The 20,200-nt window shown below is 37.3% G+C and overlaps 1 protein-coding gene across 1 annotated transcript in view; it reads right to left on the reverse strand.

Annotated features, from left to right (window-relative positions):
- LOC136871611 (GILT-like protein 1) overlaps positions 1 to 18,672 on the reverse strand; it is a 95,812-nt gene extending 77,140 nt beyond the window's left edge. Inside the window, exons 1-2 of the mRNA XM_067145073.2 lie at positions 18,487 to 18,672; positions 10,055 to 10,234 (exon numbers count right to left, since the gene is read on the reverse strand). Coding sequence (XP_067001174.2) covers positions 10,055 to 10,234; positions 18,487 to 18,600 — 294 coding nt within the window. The 5' untranslated portion in view covers positions 18,601 to 18,672. The remainder of the gene's footprint in view (positions 1 to 10,054; positions 10,235 to 18,486) is intronic.
- Positions 18,673 to 20,200: the final 1,528 nt, after the last annotated feature.

Raw genomic sequence — 20,200 nt, forward strand, 5'->3', positions numbered from 1 at the left:
CATGTCAAGACAATTTGCCTATGCCAATGATATTTGTATAGTCATGAAACAGACAACATTCAACAGCCTTGAGGACACGCTATTGAAAGATCTCTGCTTACTGACAAATTTATTTCAAAAGTGAGGTCCGACACCTAGCAAAACCAAAACAGAAACGTCTTGCTTTCATCTGAGTATCAACTGGCTCAAAAGTGACCCTCCACGACAGCATCTTACCAAACAACTCAAACCCAAAATATCTCAGTGTAACACTTAACCGGACACTGTCATACGGTAAACATCTACGATATCAATTTTTGTAAAAGAGATCAAGTCTCTCACTGCCTGTGATTCCAAGCAGCCAATGTGCACTAATCATGCGTCTCGGTAGGTGTGCTAGTTTCCAACTGATGAGAACAAGTTGGCATGCGGGATGAAACGCTGGCAACCAAGAAAGATGGAAAATGTATTATTTCCAACAACAGACCAATTAGATTGGAATTATTAATTTACTCATTTAGGATAAATAATTTCATGTTCCCTGTGGAAATTTAAATCTATATTTTTTTAAAGTGAGGTGTATTGGGGACCAATGGGGTTAGCGGTAGGCTACTTCAGGCGACCAAGGGCATTAAAATGTTTAAACCAACATTAAAGTGATGCTAGTAAAGGTGAAACCTAAGAGGATTGAATGCTAGTCTGTCCCACCATCTTTGAGAATCTGAGTATACAACTGGTGCAAGGTTTGGTTTTAGGAATGCACTCATTACATATGAACATCTGCACAAAAATTAACGTTGCTCAACTTACCGGTACATCGTTCGGAAGAAATTTAACAGGAATAACATATGATGCTTTTGCTCATTATTAGCAATATAATTTGAGTAAACCCTATTCTTCCCACATGCATTTGCAAATAATATATGAAATCTCCCAGACATAGGGAGGCAAGTCACTTGACAGAAGAGTTTGCGGGAAATGGCGATCCGTTTCCCAAACGTTCTTTGAGCCCAGTAGGTCAATTTGCTGATCCGAAGCACAAGTGTCCAGGTTGTGAATAAAAATAATACACAACATTTACCATTTATAATTTTTAATTAACTGGAAGTGCAAACGTCCGTGCAGTAGACTGTGTGTGTGAGACAGAGAGAGAGAGCGAGTGTGTGCCATAATTGTTGGCCTAAATCATTTGCAAACCAGACCAGTCTGTGATTAAACATAGAAAAGGAAAACCCCTTATGAGTGGCGAGAAGACGTGTTAAATGTGTTTTCCAAATATCGTGAAGAAAATCCTGGAATTACAAAATTACTCTGGATGAAGTAACATGTGCAGTGGCTGATGTAACACATATTTCTAAGGCGAGCATTTACTGTGCTACGAAAGAACTTACATCTGATAGGAAACTGTTTATTCATAAGAAAACATAAAACAACAAAGCTAAGCGAAAAATACGACAATTCGTGACTTCTTTTTAAGAAATGAAATACCAACTCTTAATAAAATATTAGCTTCAGTTAATAGTGATGATACATTGCCTACATTTTGTCGTGCAACTCTTCGCAGACTTTTGAAAATTATGAACTTAATTTACGTGCTTGGAAATTGCCAGCAAGAGCTTATTGAAAAGAATGAAATAGTGTAGTGCAGAACAAAGCATTTAAGTCAGCTGAGTTCGTTTCCGAGTAGGTATGGGACTATTTGGGATGGTTCCCAGCCAGTTGCTAATACAGCAAAAGACCAAAAACAACACCACATGATCAGAAATTTAAATATATACCGAGGTAAAATACGACGTAAAATATCAATTTAAGAAGATCACACACGTAGGATACTGCCAAATAGAATACAACAGGCAACAAGACTTAAAATTTTGATAATACTTTGCCGAAACACGGAATTTGCAAACAGAAAACACTCAAAAAATAGACAAAAATTTACAAACTCAAAATATCGCCGAAAACTTACGAAAACAGAGATTTCAGAAAACAATTTCCCTGTTCATATTAAGTGTCAGTGTTATTATTTCCGAGTTCATTTTTATCAATATTATTTTTTTGGGTTTGTTTCTATCTATATTATTATTAGTCCATGCAGACGTATATCTCGACTGCGGCTACATTTGTTATTAGAGTGTGAGTTATGGAAGTAGGTGAGGTTCACGATAACCATTCTCGGCTCACTTTTGTAAAATTTTTAGATCTTATGTTTGAATAAGTTACTAACATGTTTCTTTTATAGGTTGTAATTGTTACGTATGTATTCTTAATTCCTGTTTTTGGTTTCTCATGATTCTTGCTCGAGTTCTACACACCACGTGTTTTTCGTGCCGCAATGTGCAGCTTGTGTTGCTGTGTTTCACCTTGTAATTAACGGTTGGAGGAAATGGTAAGTCACCATCTGTAACAAGTTTTTTCCTGTTTCCTTCTTAATTTTAATTATAATTTATTTGGTAGCAAGCCTTCCGCTGATCACATGTTTTTGGTAAAGTTATAGTATCACACCGCGTGTGCCGTGTTCTAAATTAAATCTTCAGTGATAAATTTCAATGTGTGGTTGTCATTTACAGTAGTTTCTTCCATCTGTGTTCCGATTGTAACATCTGTGTAATTCCCAGTTGCTTTAAACTACAACGTGAAATCATGCTATGTACTGTACTTCCATGTCTGAATTCACGTTTATCTCTCGAATAGCTGAGGTGTCTGTTGAAAACAGCTGAGCGTTTGACCCACTGCGAGTTGTGCACACCTTACATCGTAAGTTACTTCGTGTCGCGTTTTGCTTGTTCTTCCAGACTACGTAAATTGTAGTGTGAATTGTCATATTGATCATTGTATTTTGGTTAATTTTAGCAGGATGTCTCATTCTATTTGGCAGTATTCTACATGTTTGATCTTCTAAAATTGATAGTTTACGTCGTATTTTAGCTCGGTATATATTTAAATTTCCGGTCATGTGGTGTTGTTTTTGGTCTTTTGCTGTATCTGGGTTCGTTTCCGAGTAGGTATGGGACTATTTGGGACGGTTCCCAGTTAGTTGCTAAATTCGCCAATCAGATTAGAGGCTATAGGATCTCTTAATCTGAGTGAAAGTTTCCTAGTTTGTCTTATTGAGCTTTTCCATTATGTAAGTGCCTGTTTCCTGGTCACGTATATTTATTTACCCGTGTATTCCTATACTTGCTAGGAAGGGTCTACGTTGACTGTGATAGTCTCGTGGGGTGAAACGTGCTCACCATATTTAGAGTCCAGCGTTCGATGAGGCCATTTTGGCAAATTTGACGGGTTATAGATCTGCACTTGTGCTCGTGACATGTTTGAAATCTGGTACATCTGGTATGAGATTCCTCGTAATCTTTTTCTTGGTATTAGGTGGCTAGATGGAAAAGGATGTCCATTGTTACTGTAAATTTTTACTAGGAAAATTTTCTGCAAATGTTCATTTCGGTGTTATTATGCTGAGCTATTAATTTCTGTTAAATTTGTAGTCAGTCTGCAGGTCATCAAGATTTTGGTTTCTGTTATTTTAAGTTCATCACTAGTGAAATGTTGAAGGTGTTACGATTTAGTTAAGCCAGTCAATTTTCCTGCTTGTTTGGTTTTATTTGATTTTCTCTGCGTTAAAATTTCTTTTGTTGTTGCTTTCGTGTCTTCTAAATTTATTTACACAGTTTGCAGGAGTATGGGATCCTGTCAACTGAGTAAGGTTCTAAATTTGTAGCTGAGCTGTATCTGTCTTTCTACTTTTGTAAATAATTGTGTGTTCATCTTGGGTGCCTTGGGAAGGCATTGGTGTGTGTACTGAGACTTAGGGCTTAAGGTGCTGAGAGGCCATTCCTCTCCTGGGAGTACGATATTAGACCTAAGAGTCTCATTGTCGTGTAATAAGTTCAAGGGTACTTGAGGTCACGTACTGTCCTTTTTCTATTGTGGGTACTACTTGATGTCATTGCACAGGTATTTGTGTGTGTGTACTGTGTTCTTGTGATGTCGTGTGATGGAGTCAGTATTGAGGTTGTTTGTGCCTTTTACCATTGGTTGGTTATGCTGATTCAGGGATCATTGCACTTGTGTCTTGTGTGTTTTGGCGGTGTTGTGTGTGTCTGAGGACAGATGGGCTCGGTAGTCTTGTGTGTCGTGCTGTTATCTGATAATTTCTGTTATGAAGGTTGTACTTGTGCCTTTTTATTGCTTATATCAGTGAGTTGGATTTCTGTATGAGCTATCTTGAATTATTTTATGGTTTCATTTGGAATTTTCTGTTTATGGGTAAAGTAATGTGATTGTGATTTTGTATTCCTGGCTTAATTCCGCCTTAATTTGAACGGTGTGACATGTAATGTGTATTATCTGTGTTAAAATTTTTGTGAGTACATGATATGGTAAATGAATAGACTTACTAACCTCAATTCATTGAATATGGTTGCACGCTAAAGTAATTAAGTAGTTATGTCTCTGTTTTGAGTTTCCTTGCAACATCCTGGGCCAATTGCAGAAACGGTATTTAGACGATGTCTACGGTTAAACAATGCCTAAGCATGGCTGCCGCATTGCAGAGACGTTATTTATCACTTAGACACTCTCTAAAACCGATGTTCAACCGGTCATATTTAAACACTGCAGAGAGCACTGTTTAACCTCAAATGAGAGGAGTGAATCACAATCAGAGGTTATGTACCATGAAATATGTAATTTTTATTATCACGTTGTGACGATTCCGGGAAGAAAGGTTAGTCCGACGGCCTCTCTGTGGGTCGCCCGCTGCTAATTCGCAGCTATTCGTTTGACATGCACGAGGAGATAATCATAAAATAAGGTTTTGCTTTACGAGAGACTAATTTCTTGAGACTGACAAAGTGACAGTCCGGTAACTGTCAACTTGAATACAATTCTTGGCAACCGATATATTTTATTATGTACGTGGGGTAATTTCCATGGAATTATAGGTCACTTCGACTTCATACATAACAGAATTACGTGTCCCGATCGTCTGAGGGCTGTCACATACATCAACCGGGAGGGATTCACTTATATTTACTGCCAAGTAAACACACATAATAGTGAAAACTAAAAAGTAGGTTGTATGGGATTTATATAATAAGTTTTCGGCAACTATCAGATAGGAAAAGGCAAGTGGTGGTGATTATCGTTTAAAGAGGACTGGGGAAGAAGAGCCGTGGCCATAATAACAGCCCAAGTAGATATGCCTGGTGTAAAAATAGGGAAACTACGGAAAACTATCTTCACGGCTGCCGATGATGCGTTTCGAACCTACAATCTCCAGAATGCAAGCTACATCTATATGGCCCGTACAACACACTCGGTTACACATTATTATTGTTTCATCTTCCCTTCGTCGAAGCTACCGTACTTATGAGTAGATTGCACTCACTGTAACAACGCTATAATGAAAGCTACACTTCCCCGTACGGTGGCGTGTCGCTTTAGTGTCGATAATATTATGAGATTTAATTTCCACCGAAAGCGATACTCTTATCTGTGGTCAAGTTGTGCTCAGCCATATTTGAGTAATGTGTAGGAAGACAAACAGCTGACTGGCGTCGGCGGCGCGCACCGACGAATTTCATTGGTTGCGACAAGCAAAGAGTTGCATGAAAGATACTTCTGTCTCCATTTTCAAACCAAAATTGATACTTTGGATGTCTAGTTAAACATCGACTGAACATTGTTTATGCAATGGAAGATTGTTAACGATTTAGACGTTGTTTAGGTAGACGATGACTAAGGCTTAAAACTAGTCATCGTTTCTGCAATCGGCCCCCTGAATTTAGCCTGTTATTTGTTTTGTTCTTTTTTTCTTAATGTTGGGTGATTAAGAATGCACACGGTAACTTAATTTTGTAGTTATAAGGGATCTTAGTTATAAGCAAAATTTTGGGTAAAAGTCTGGCTTGTGATTTCCTGGATTTTATAGTTTAATTAAGAATATTAGTTGTAATTAGGATGGTCGTTTGTGACCATATTAGGTATACTGGAATATAATGCATTTTGGGATAAGACTAGAATTTTATTAATGTGCATAGTTAGGGATTTTTGTAATGTTTTGGTACTAGGGTAAACTCTGGCAATTTTCTTTTAGTCTTTTAATATTTTCCTGAATTCTGAAATAGCACTTGCCAAGGGGGCTGGGGTATCCCAGAACTATGGGAGGGGACCTCCCTAAGGAGTCTTGTTATTTATTACAAAAAAAACTATTTTAAAAAAACACCCTTGGAACTCAACCTTTAGTTCTTCGATAGTTCAGGCCAGTGGCCTTATTTCTTCAGTTTAAAGTTTCTACTGTGTCTGCTTATGTTCCAGTGACCGCAATACCATGGCCCCTGTTCAACGTATGGTGTCTGTTTGAAGCCTGCAATGTACTTAGTGGCCACTAATATCCGATGGTGGAATGGGAAGGTGTTTCTGATGGCGGCAGTAGGCAGTGCTGCGCCAGCAACCTTCGCCTATTATGGGCCAGTTCACTAAGCTGGTGGGCTGTGCTGAGGCTACAAGAGAGCTAAGGTGGGACTGCAACATTGATGGAGGTCGTTGGCATCGGCCGCGGCCAGTGCCTTCATTTGACAACAATACCAACACTCTAGTTGTGATTGTTTTTATCTGTATAGACGTTCCTGAAGAGAACGAAAGTGTTGTGATGTAAAGTGTCGGATGTGGTATGGTCACAACCCCCTCAGTAAAGTTTAAGTGTTTTTTTTACCCTCGAGCTTAGCTCGAGTTTGAAGGTGGGGAAGATGTGACAGGTGTGTCATCAAGAAAGAACAGCAGAATTGTAATTTTGTCATCAAGAAAGGACAGCAGGATTTCATTTTTGTCCGTAAAATTTTTGTATCTTGTGAAAAATGAAGAAATAAGAACTCTGGACTCTGCTGGAATATCTTTTATGCAACTGGAAGAAAACATTAATTTGAATATGTTTGTAATAATTTTTAAAAAAAAATTAATTTAAGAAAACATCAAGATATATGGAACTGTAAATGAACATTGCAAGATGTGAGAATTATTTTCGAAGTGATTTTTTATTGTGTGTAAATTTTATGTAATTCATCACTTAAATTAATGTCAGCAAGCATGAAGAAAAGACACTTGGGACGTTTTAACTTGAAGAATTATTTTTTTAATTCTGTATACCAAAATTGTAACATTGTGGTAAAACTCGTGCGGTACATAACTTTTGGACCAGTGGGTACTGCATGTGGAGAATTTACGTGATGCAATTCCTCTTGCTTCAGCAAGTCAGGAAATGACCATATATGGTCATACCATTGGATTGGCCAAAAGAACGGGCTTTCCAATCGGAGAAAAAACGGGAATCAAGTGGAAATTGTATCCGATTGGTTGTTTGTGATCTGGCCATTTCCAGTCTTCTGCCGGCTTCGGGAGTATGATGCGAGTTCTTTGATTGTTTGCGCCCGGGGCCTAGTTCCCCTCGTGAACTTCTGCCTTTTCTTGGTAAGTGCGATTTCTATCCTTTTCTGATTATGTTTGATTTTATTTAATTCTTTCTGCATTTTGGTATTTTCACGTTTAATATGATTTTCAAAGTTTTAAATTCAACGTGTCTGAGTTTGCCCTAGATTCCTGTTGTTTTCTGTTTCAATTCTTTCACCTCCATTTTTAATAGACAACACCTGGTAATTCTGCACAATCTTACGATGTCAATCTTGTGTTTTCAAAGTTACTTAAGAATCCAGTTTGTGGATCTGTATTTTTTGCTAAAGTTTGTTAAACATCTTTGGTTTGTCAGTTAAGTACCAGTTGCTATGTCATTTAACTTTGTTTCTTGTAATATTTGTTTTGTTAATGTTAATATGATGAGTTTCGAGGTGGATGATCGTAAACCTTTTCTTCTCCATAACGACATACCTTCTCATGGACCTCGGTAGGGATCCCGCATCTTCCACAATCCGACCTTAGTTGTCATTATTAGACCTGTAAGTGTTCCCTTTGCATATGGTTTGATTTTGCGTATTTATTATCTACCATCGTATTTCCGTGTTTTGATGTGTAACCACTGCTACTATGCCATTTTACGATATCCCTCTTCATATTAAGTGTCAGTGTTATTATTTCCGAGTTCATTTTTATCAATATTATTTAATATTTTTTTAGGGTTCATTTCTATCTATATTATTATTATTAGTTCGTGTAGGTGTAATTATCTCGAGTGCGGCTACAAATTCCACACAGATACAAGTAGAAGATTGTAAAGGAACTTAGAGGCTTGAAGACTGAATGCTAATTGGGATGTATGTATGATGTGTTATAAATACAGAACAAATTCAACATGCTTTTTTTTTTGAAAAATCTTGGGTTTATAAAATGCCTGCATATATTTCACACACTGATTTTTTATCATGAATTTCAAGGAACAATATGGAAGTTATATTGAATGTTTCTTCAATGTCACAAATGATTTTTAACACTTAAAATAATTACAGACACTATAACAAGTCGCTTGTCAGTCACAATGTACTGTATATTCAGATAATAACCTGTCAGCGTACAATGATTAACACTGCTCGCACCCCACGCGTGTACTGTACTGCGATATAGCGGTTACGATCGAAGCTGTTTGTGTTTTAACTCGTTTCTCCTTGAAGCGGAAGGTTGAGCTTTCGAACGATATACCTTGATCGGTATTTAGATAGTGTTTTGTCACTGAAATTCGAGTGATATTTCAAGGAATGTTTATCTCTGCCGCCAGGGACAAACACTGTTTTTGTCTGCTATCTGGCACTGCTATGCACACTTCTTGCATTATACCTTCATTTCCTCTCAGGGAAGAACTTGACTGGCAACATAATCATAAATTTTATCTATTTAGGGCTCTCTTGAGACTGCTTTTTCTGTTCTTTTTCCTTATCATAAGCTGTCCTGCATTCCGTCAGTCATGAGTGGAAATTGCTTCTACAAGCAAGTGCCAGTTATCGAGTGTGGAAATAAAGGATGTTTTAGAACAGTTGAGTGCGTCTGACGAAAGTCTGTTATATTCAGATGGTGATTCGAGTGATGTGGATGACATCGCTGCACGCGAAGTCCTTGGTTCGGAATCAGATACGATTGATAGTACACAGAATGGCAATCTGCATGTCACGGCTAATACATTTCGATGTGAAACATGTCTAGTTATGTGGGTCAAATAGAACAGTTTATAGTAAACCCGGAATCTCAGAATGAAGCAGTTGGGGAATGTGATGGTGTGACTGTTTTTAAGATGTTCTGTATGGACGAGTTAGTGGAACTAATAGTTCGTGAAACAATTTATATGCTGAGTAAAGAATCCAATCTAGGGGCTTATTACCACTTTGTTCCAGAATGTGGGATTGTGAACCAGCCACGAAAGATGAGATATACGTAGTGATTGCTTTTTATATGTTAGTGGCTATAATACAAAAGCCTACGCTACGAAGCTATTTTTCTAAATGCTCTCTATTCTGTCTACGTCAATGTATGGGTCTGTTATTTCAATGGATATATTTGAATCAATTAGTAATTTTATGCAATTCAACAACGAGGAACTTGATACATATCAGGGACCCTCCAAACTTTTCAAAATTTATCTGATTATGTCATGTGCTACAAACAGGAAATTCGGAGAGAGACAGTGTTTTGGTGTCCACACTGCGAAGCGGGTCTCTGCGTTGAAGGATGCTTCAAGATGTTCCACACCTAACTCAACTATTAAGGTAAGATAGAATCATATATTCCAAAAGAATGGGGTTTTCTGAACATGCATGTGAAAGTTGTATTGAAATCCGTACAATAGTACCAAAGCTGTGGTGCTTTGAATCAAGCCTCACATGAATCTGAGAATGTTTAAACACCACGCTCAGAACTCCTCCTGCAGCACAGAGACGACAGGGCATTTAAATCCACCACGCTGAAGAGGTTAACATAGCATGTATGTCTTCCTCTTGCAGGCAAATTTTGCTTTCCATCTCCTCAATTACTTAAAGATGGTAAATATAAAATTCTCCTCTGCAACCCCCCACCCCTCAAAAAACCCACCCTTTTCTCTCCCTTTTTTTATAAGTAGAACTGCAGTACTAATATTTACCTGAGCTTTTCCATATGGAACCAAGACAACATTCATTAAGCGTGCAGCTTTTTCATGAGCAGGGAGCAACTGCTTTGTAATGAAGCTACGTGAATCAGGGCAGAGAGCTTCATAAAATACAGTTACTTCTATAGGTACAAAAGACAAAGTTGCAGGCAATTCAAGTCTTGAACCATGCTCCTGAAAATAAAGAAAAAACATTTCAGTGCAAGAAAAATTGCTTTTAATGTCTATACTTCAATAGTATTGTGCTCAAGAATAACTGGCTCACACATGTTGGAATTTAATCATAAAGCCTGTTTATAAACACTGTGTTAATGATTCTTCATTATTGCTACCATCACACCAAGTCAATTTAGTATAATTCTTGTTTTCAAATGAATAATTCAACATCAGGGAGGAACGAACCAAACTCTGGGAAACTATGCATTACATAAAAATACAGCAGAATTTTGTGACTAGTGTGCATGCAAGTGAGAAATGGAATAAGTGCACCACTTGGTATCAAATTAAAGCACAAGAGAATATGAGTGCTGACTCATGAAAATTAAACGAAGAACCATCAATATAAGTAACTCTGAAGCATCAGAATGGTATGCACATCAAATAAAAGATCAAGAGCATTTTAAAACTGATAAGTTTTACACATGATCAAAATATGCAAGCACCTACATGTGAGGTTTGTTGAGCACTGGCTATAGTGTAATAGAAATTCAGTAATTCCATCAAAAATATTCCATAGATCACTTGAAGAAGCAGTAAATGGACTGGGTGATCTATAAAAAATGGCATTATCTTTTCCATATCTTAGAAATCTTCGGCCATCCTTACATCAATTAAATCAGCATGTATTAATATGTGAAACAATGTCAGCAAACTCAGTGCTGAAGTTGGGAAATTTGTGACCTAAAAACGTACAAAATATGCAAGCAAATATGCCCTAACGACTAGCTAAATATGAGCCAAAAAGGGTAAAATACGACTTAAGTATTTCATGAACATTTGTTCGAGGTACATATCGGTCCAAACACGAGACCACTTCCTGCAAGTAGTAGAGTAACTTATTACAAACATTAAATGTGTCATAACGATGTAAACATTAATAGAGCAGATACTTCTAATCATAAAAACTGTCAGAGCTACAGTAGGTAAATTAAAATGTTATATATTTTGTATATTCATTCAGTTTTTATCCTGATTTCCTAAAAATAAAATAGAAAACAAAAATGAAGTATTAGCATGATTTTTGGTATCTGTCGGTGTACGTTCGTACAGCATTTCTTTCACCCAATCATGTCTTCTGAACCTGCTACTTATCTCTTTCTAGAAAATAAACAAAAATATATCTATTACAGTATAATGAAATTCTGTGTTTGAAAATCGACACAGATAACACGTACCTTGTTAAAAACCATATCTCAATTTGAACTAAAATTCTCAAAATATAACCAAATATGTATGACCTTATAACACTAAAATGAGCAAAATATGACCAAAGCAATAAAAATAGTCGAAATATACATTTATATTCAACACAAAATTGCTTTAAACAGGGTCAGGGACCCATCATTCACAGTTATTTCTCATGTTTCGAGTAAAATGACCTCAGGAATGAAATATGACATTTCCTTAACATCTGAACCTTACTCACTGCACGTGTTCCTTCACTGCATTTAGAATGGCTCAAAATCCAAGTTGCACATAGACTTTCAGTCATTCCTCCTCCATACGTTATACCAGAACAACTTTTAGTGCATTTTATGAGCATTTGCTCGAGGTACATATTGATCCAAACACCAGACCACTTCCTGTTCTTTCTTCATACAGTAAAATGGCCTTTACTCAGCATTTTGTAGAAATATGGATTTGTTGTTTTTAATTACCCCATTTTTTGAAGGTATATTCTTGCACATTTACCATTATTACAATTATCTCAACTCGCAAAACCATGTGAAAGTGAATTTCATAATTTCCTGAATGCTCAGGGCCATGTAGATATACTTTTTATCAACATATTTCCCCTATTTCATCTTTGTAAACGTTTTACCCCTAAAAGCCAATATTATATTCTTTTCTAGCATGCAATTTTCTGTAATTTGATTACACACGATTTTTAAATTTTTAAAATGTTTTTCAAGATGGGGGCCAAAAATGCATTTTGCACATATGTATGGTGATTGGGAGCAGTTATTTACCATTTACAACAAGAATCAATTTTGTTGCAATTAGTTCTACATCTAATACGGTACTATTTCTACTGGACTATAAGTGAGAACTATTTTCGCTCTACTGACAACCAAGGAGAGCAGAACATAATGGAGAAAAGAGGTATAATAACCTCAGGCTGAACAATATTTACTTGATACATATATGTTTACTTTGTACATATAAGAAAAGAGTGTACCACTTTGTGAAAACCAAATTTTAAATCAATCTCCAACATACGAGATGGCTTCCATTAAGGGAGATTTTATTTAAGCTAAAACACATGTATTCAACATTTTATCTTTTATGCTAGTGTCTTGCAATTTACGCTACGTCGCACCGACACAGACAGATCTTATGGCGACGATGGGATAGGAAAGGGCTAGGAGTAGGAAGGAAACAGCCATGGCCTTTATTAAGGTACAGCCCCAGCATTTGCCTGGTGTGATGCCAGTGGTTTAACGTTGCACGAACACATTGAAGATTTTCAGCAACAAAAGGGTGCGAAAGGGCTAGGATTGGGAAGGAAGCAGTCATGGCCTTAATTGCAGTATAGCATTTGCCTGACGTGAAAACACGTATCCACGGAAAACCATCTCCTGAATGTAAGCTCACAGCTACATGACTTTTTTTTTTTTTTTTTTTTGCTACTTGCTTTACGTCGCACCGACACAGATAGGTCTTATGGCGACGAAAACCGCACGGCCAACACGCTTTGGTATATTCAACAATTTTAGGGATAAGGCATTATTAATGCCACTCCATGAGCTGCTTTTTGAACCCAAATGCTAGGTGATGATTTTACTGCACCTGTGAGCAACAATACCTTTTGAGTTTTAAAAGCCTTTGTGATACTGGAGCAGAAGCTATGGAGGATTGCCAATACATTGTATCATTTTTGTCACAAGTAACAAAATTTCTTCAGTTTTCCTTTCACACTTTGTTGGGAAAACATGCCTCTTAGCCAAAAAAATGATGCAAGAGCTATCACAATTGGACAAAACACGTGTTATGCCACTAATGTGATTGGTGTATTATTTGATGAATTGACCAACAAGCAAAATACGAATGTTCATGTGCACGAAATGTTTTATATATATTGTATTTTATCCTGTACATATATATATATTTTGCGATTCCAATAATCTAAAAAAAGAACTCAACACAATCCGCAGAATCGCAAAATTCAACGGCTTCAGCAATCATTTTATAGAAAGGATAATCAATAAACACAAACATCGCCCAAAAACTACCCTCAAAAAAGAAATAACCAAACCTCTAACATTTTCCACCTTCACGTTCAACAATGATATCTACAAATTAACCAACATCTTTAAGAAACAAGGCGTTAAAATAGCCTTCAAAACCAACAATAAGAACATGAACGTTTTATACAATACTTCACACATCAACAAGACCAGCAGTTTTTTAAAATCAGGAGTTTATAGGATCAAATGTACCACCTGTAAAAAAACCTACATCGGGCAAACCGGGAGAAACTTCATTATCAGATACCACGAGCACACTAACGCAATAAAATACAACAGATTTTCAGCCATCGGCCAACACATGCAAGATTATAACCATAATTTCACCAATATTGAACAAGACATGGACATCCTTGTATTAGCAAACAAGGGCCCTTTACTCAACATAATGGAAAATTACTACATACACCTAGACCAATACTTTAATGCCAGTCACAATCTCAATGAAATCTCAGAGAAACCCAACATACTCTTCGATCTATTTATCACTTTCCTCAGAAACAATAATGCAGCCAACCTAAACTCAATCCTAAATTTAATCAAAGGTACTTTTCCAAGACAATTACACTTTCTCCCGCACCCTTCAGCCCCGCCTTAAGCCCTCTTCCTAAGCCATATTTCATTTCAATACAAGAACTTACTGATTTCCATGATTATAATTTTTACAACACCCCATTTATACTTTATTCTTTGTTAAAAACCACTTGGTATGTATATTCCTTGTATTATTAACTATTACCATAATAACATCTCATTTCACTTGTTATTCTTTAAAATAACATTTTCTTAGGATTTCGCCAAAAGTGATCTTTGCTCCATTACGGCTGATGATGACCCCTAGATGGGTCGAAACTAGTACCGTGTAATTTATAATTTTATGAATGTATTTTAGTATTGAAAAGGTGGAAATGTTTACGTTGTTATTATTATTACTTATATAAATATGTATTCATGGTTCAGCTGAACTTGCGAGTCTTAAACCTTAAATTGATGAAAACATATGTAAACCGGTTTGATCACTAATAAACTAACGTGGACTAATGTCTCGGACTTGTAGAAAATATGGACTTTGAAACAGTTTAATTGTAACACAGTTTTAGGTTGTTAATATGGTTTTAAATTGTGTTCAATTTGACGTAGATAAACTTATGTGATTGCCAATTTTTCCAAGAACCTATATCAGCTAATGATGACGCAAAAAGGGCGTCGAAACTAGTTCTCATTGAAATATATGTTGTAATTTCATCTAAACAACAGTTTTTTGTATTGAATAAGGAGGATCCAAATTATAATAAAAGTTGTAATCTTGGTTCAATATGGACAAACAATGAAATTTATTAATTTAACTTCCTCGCCTGAGTAAACGACCCATCTGGTTTCTCCAGTGTCCCCACATGATTTATATGAGTTGCTTTAAGAACCTTCTGGAACCTTGCTGTTTCAGTTGCTCCAGTTCCACTTCTACTCCCACTGCGTGGATAACATGATTTTATACACACTTTTAGAAGTGAAGCTTCCACAGTGTGAAGAATTATTTAATTTAATTTCCGGGTTGAACCGTGTTGTAGTTGTCTGTCCGGAAATTAAATTAAATAAATTATACACACTTTATTACCATGGATTCATTCTTGGTACTCTCCCTCACCAGAAGTTAGTTATTAAACTGTCTGTTCCTCATCCTTAAGCTCCATGACAGCCATCTCAGTCGCACAAGTTTCGCCTCTTTGCCGTTAATCACAAATTTATCAGCCTTAATAATGTGCTTGTCATGAAAATGAACATCACACACAGAACTTTGCAGTCAGATTTCTATCCTTCCAGGGAATAGCATGTCCCTCTTTCTGAATGTTATAAAGAAATGTCTTACCTCATTATCAGAGTTGGGAAATAATTGAGTAAAAGTAATCAAATTATTTGTAACGATTAAATTCTTGGCAATTTTTACTTGTAATCATTTCCTTTTACAAAAAGTATTTTTAGGTGCATTTTTATACATACATACATCCATACATTATAATTATAGACTGTTATGCCTTTCAGCGTTCAGTCTGCAAGCCTCTGTGAATTTACTAAATGTCTCCACAATCCTCTATTTGCAACTAGTGCTGTGGCCTCATTTAGTTCTATATCTCTTATCTTTAAATTGTTAGAAACTGAGTCTAACCATCGTCGTCTTGGTCTCCCTCTACTTCTCTTACCCTCCATAACAGAGTCCATTATTCTCCTAGGCAATCTATCCTCCTCCATTCGCCTCACATGACCCCCACCACCCAAGCCGGTTTGTGTGTACAGCTTCATCCATCGAGTTTATTCCTAACTTAGCCTTTATATCCTCGTTCCGAATACCCTCCCGCCATTGTTCTCACCTGTTTGTACCAGCAATCATTCTTGCTACTTTCATGTTTTGCAAGTCATCCACTTGTTGACTTTCATGTTTGTTACTTCTAACTTATGAATAAGATATCCTGAGACCACCCAGCTACTACTGCTCCCGTAAAGTGCATTTTTATTTCTTGAAATAAAATTGTAATCGTTACTTTCTACCATCTGTTATACATCAGAACCAGTAACTTCCACCAGTTCTGGATGAGGTACTTTCTTACCTCTCCTGTCCTTCCAAATACATCACACTTACCCCAGTGATGTTCTTAAAATCAAACACAGTAAATGCAAAGATGTCCCTCAAACGGATCGAAGCTGAGCGATGAGAATTTTAATAAATGGGGGAACAGCAGGGTCTACTATGGTGGGTGCGATGTGGGTTTGCCCCGAGTGTTCCCTTTGGGAGTGGTGGCGATTTCTGCCAAAAAAAAACAAATATTTTTTTTCTTATTACGTATGTAAAAATATATTTTTCTCAAACTATAAATTAATCTAAAATACTATCATCCCTCTCTACGGTCAAAGAGCCGCTTGCTCGGGTGACAGCCCACATAGGCTTACCCCACTCAGGTTAGGAAGAAAAATAACTTATAGTTCGGTTCCTCAAGGGAGTGATATTTAATACAACTGAAATAAAACTTACAAACACTCTACTTTTCCTTTCCACCTAGGGTTGGTTACATTTGGGAAATTGTATGTCCTGCTAGCTTTCCAACAGTTTTTTAGGAGCTCAAACTTTAGGCCGTCAGGAATATTTTGCTTTCCAACATACCTGCCAAATGGCAAAGCGATGAATTTTGCATAACTACTCTTGTACTTATGTTTGTAGTTCTTCACCTGTACAACTGTTTCCGTGCCACTGTATTAGTACTTGAAGATGGTAATGGTATATTAGTCTCTCTGTGTGTGGAACTCGAATTTTCGGCACCTTGTTACTTTGGTCTTTTTAGCAAACAGCTCAGCTGAAGAAAACTATTTCCTTCCCTTGCTCCTTTTCAAACATGTTGCCACTCACACACACACTTATTTGATTGGTACGCTTGCTTCAATTGTTCACAGTTTGTTGTGAACTCATCGCCAGAACGCACTCACCGAATGTCGAGGACCAAGAGCAGAGCAAATGGGCAGAAAATGTGTGTGCAACATGTACATAAGGAAAATTGAAGCTAACTATTTGCATGGTATATGTTTCCTTCGAAGAAAAGAGACCATTGTGAAATATGGATACATATTACCGAAAACCTAATACAATTTATCACGTGCCATAGTCCATCGCCTAACTATGTTCCAGCATTACCATTGGGTGAGACACAATGGGATATGACGTCACTCGTAGCAATGAAGTAAATGAATTCCATTACCAACCCACGCACAAGAAAAACACAACTGCTCAGACCAATGGAGGTGTCACGCGGGACACTAGAGGCTTAGGGCCGCTTCGCGGCTTCTAACCTGGGGGCTTATGCCCCCCAGACCCCCCTTGCTTGATCCAGACCAATGGTCTAACCGATCCAGACCAATAGAGGTGTAACGGGGGATACTTGAGGCCTAGCGCCGCTTTGCGGCTTCTAACCTGGGGGCTTACGCCCCCAGTCCCCCTTTGCTTAATCCAGACCAATAGTCTAACCAATCCAGACCAATGGCTTTTTCATGAGATTCGTAAATTCGAAAGTAGCGCCGATGCACTAGGACTAGTTCTTTATATGAACAGTTGGCAGCTCTGTCCACTGCACGATCAAGCCCTTCGTGAGACGTGAGTGAGAGAGAACCAAATGACAGTGCATCAAGAGTGCAAACATATGACAAACCCAAAATAAGCAGGATAATCTGAAAAGGTCGAATTGCCCCACAGCCTATTGTTTATTTTTGCCAAACATATAGAACCACAAAGAGTACAATATTTCTAACTAAATCATACATCCATAATTCATCATAATGTATTATGTGACTATGTCTAAATTAAAATTCTTAACATTTTTCTGGGCAAAATTTACTATTTATCTGAGCAAGTTCAGGACGTTAATGCTAGAAAAATTCAACTGTATCCAGTGTAAACACAAATATTTCGGGAGGAGGGGAAGGGGGACTGAGCCCCAGCAGTAGGTTATGTAGAAATTAGACTGTTCAAATGTTAAGGCTTAGTTTTACAGCGTATTTAAATATAAGCATAAAAGCAAGACACATCTCCATCTGTTTTAATATTATACTAACATTACTAAAACATGCAACATGGTTTATAACAAGCTACATTGAATTTTATGAGTATTTAGGTCTAGACTGCATTTGATCATTTTCTAGGGGCCGCTGTACTTCTCTAGTAGACTATATTAAACTACATTTAGTTAGTGCACATTCCTGTCTAAACTGGGTCACCAATAAAGATGTACCTACAGACCAAAACACAATACTCTGACGTGTCCCGAAATTCAGAAAAACATAATCTTTTAGGATGAAGAGGTACTTTAGAGATATTTGGCAGTTGGAGGAATTAGGACGAGAATTGTCTCGGTGTATTCTCCATGTGAGGGTGTAGTTGACAAGTTGAATTACTACAAAACATATGATGAAATAGCTTACGTCACTTGAAATAGTTGACAAGCTAGGGACAGTACGTAATGCTTGCCATAGTACAAAACAAATTACTGCAAAAATAGCAAGTTTAACACGTAAAACACTGGAAAGGAACGGCATTTTATTCACATAAACATCAAAGACAAAAATGCCACGACAAATATAGCGCACACGAATCTCACGCACAGACACAAATACTAGTGATGTGCGCGAATGACGCCTGGAATCGCGAGAATCGGTTCCTACGACTCCGCGGTCGCACTCAATGTCGCATGCGAGGAATCGGTTCCCGATGACGTCACGAGAGTGTTCCGGTCGCACTCAATAGAGTGAGTCTTCCGTATATAAGTGGAGTAAATTCGAACGTGTAATATTTACTATTTCTTTTGTATACAGTGAAATGTGTAACTGGTTGTCGTGAATGAATTATGCCACATAATGAAATAACAATTTACCCTGGTAGTCTGGAAATCACATTACACATTTCGATACTGGGTGTAGCAATCGGCATTGTTATTATGCTCATACTGTATTTTCCTAATGTGGTTTTCAATTATCGCTAGTATAAACGTATAAAATATGTGGAATTAAGTCACATTTTTAATAAGTATAAAACTTGTTTCCTAACATACTGGCTTCCGTTGCATTTAATTTGCAATGAACATACCGTACCACTGTCGGGTTCACTGGCTGAATGGTCAGCCTTCGGTTTAGAGGATCCGGGTTCGATTCCCGGCAGGGTGGGGGATTTTAATCGCCTCCAATTAGTTCTTTTGGCCCAGGGACTGGGTGTTTGTGTTTGTCCCAACATTTTCCTCTTCATATTCAGACAGCACACTACACTACCATCCACCGCAGGAACACGCAATAGTGATTATATCCCTCCACATAGGGTTGGCGTCACGAAAGGCATCCGGTTGTAAAACAGGGCCAAATCAACATGCGCGATACAGTTCGCACCCGCGACCCCATAGGTGTGGGAAAAGTTGTAGAAAAATAAGAACATTTCATACTACTACTAAATATTATTATGAGAAACTCTCAGAATTACTATTTTTCTTTTCATCACTGCTTAACATTAGTTAAGATTGTCTCCTTAGTACAATTGTATTTTGTAGAAAGAGTACTGTTATATTATGTCATAATCCCCGTACAAGTTTTGATTTAATACAATTTGAATAGTTTCAAACAGAGGATCATAGTTTCTGATGAAACTACAGTCGCATTAGAGTATATAACTCCAGGAAACTACAATAAAAGCAGGCATGGCTTGTAAACAGACCTACCGTACCAAAACGAACTCACATTACAGAACACATTCGTGCTGCACGTGTTTACGTATCTGCACCATAGATGGTGCTACTAGTTCCTCGGAATCGATTCCGGAATCGGGTACCCGATTCCCCAGGCATATGGAATCGATTCTTCGCGATTCCAGTCGCAACCCATCACTAACAAATACACTTCACTTATGCTAGAAGAAAAACATACGGAATACGAATGGCATTCAGTAATACCAAACCACAGGCACGAAATGTTAGGACATTCAGGCGGTAATACTTTAATATAATTGAGCCCACACTTCTGCCTGTATAGTGATAATCTGCCATTAAATGTATTTATTACTTTTATAGGTTACATCGATAAACTTGGATTTCTTTCTCTAAAGCATAGCCGACTACAGTTATACTGTAGATGGCTCTGCTCTAAGCGTATAAGT

The sequence above is a fragment of the Anabrus simplex genome, chromosome 4, assembly GCF_040414725.1.
Source record: "Anabrus simplex isolate iqAnaSimp1 chromosome 4, ASM4041472v1, whole genome shotgun sequence".
Taxonomy (NCBI): Eukaryota; Metazoa; Arthropoda; class Insecta; order Orthoptera; family Tettigoniidae; genus Anabrus; species Anabrus simplex.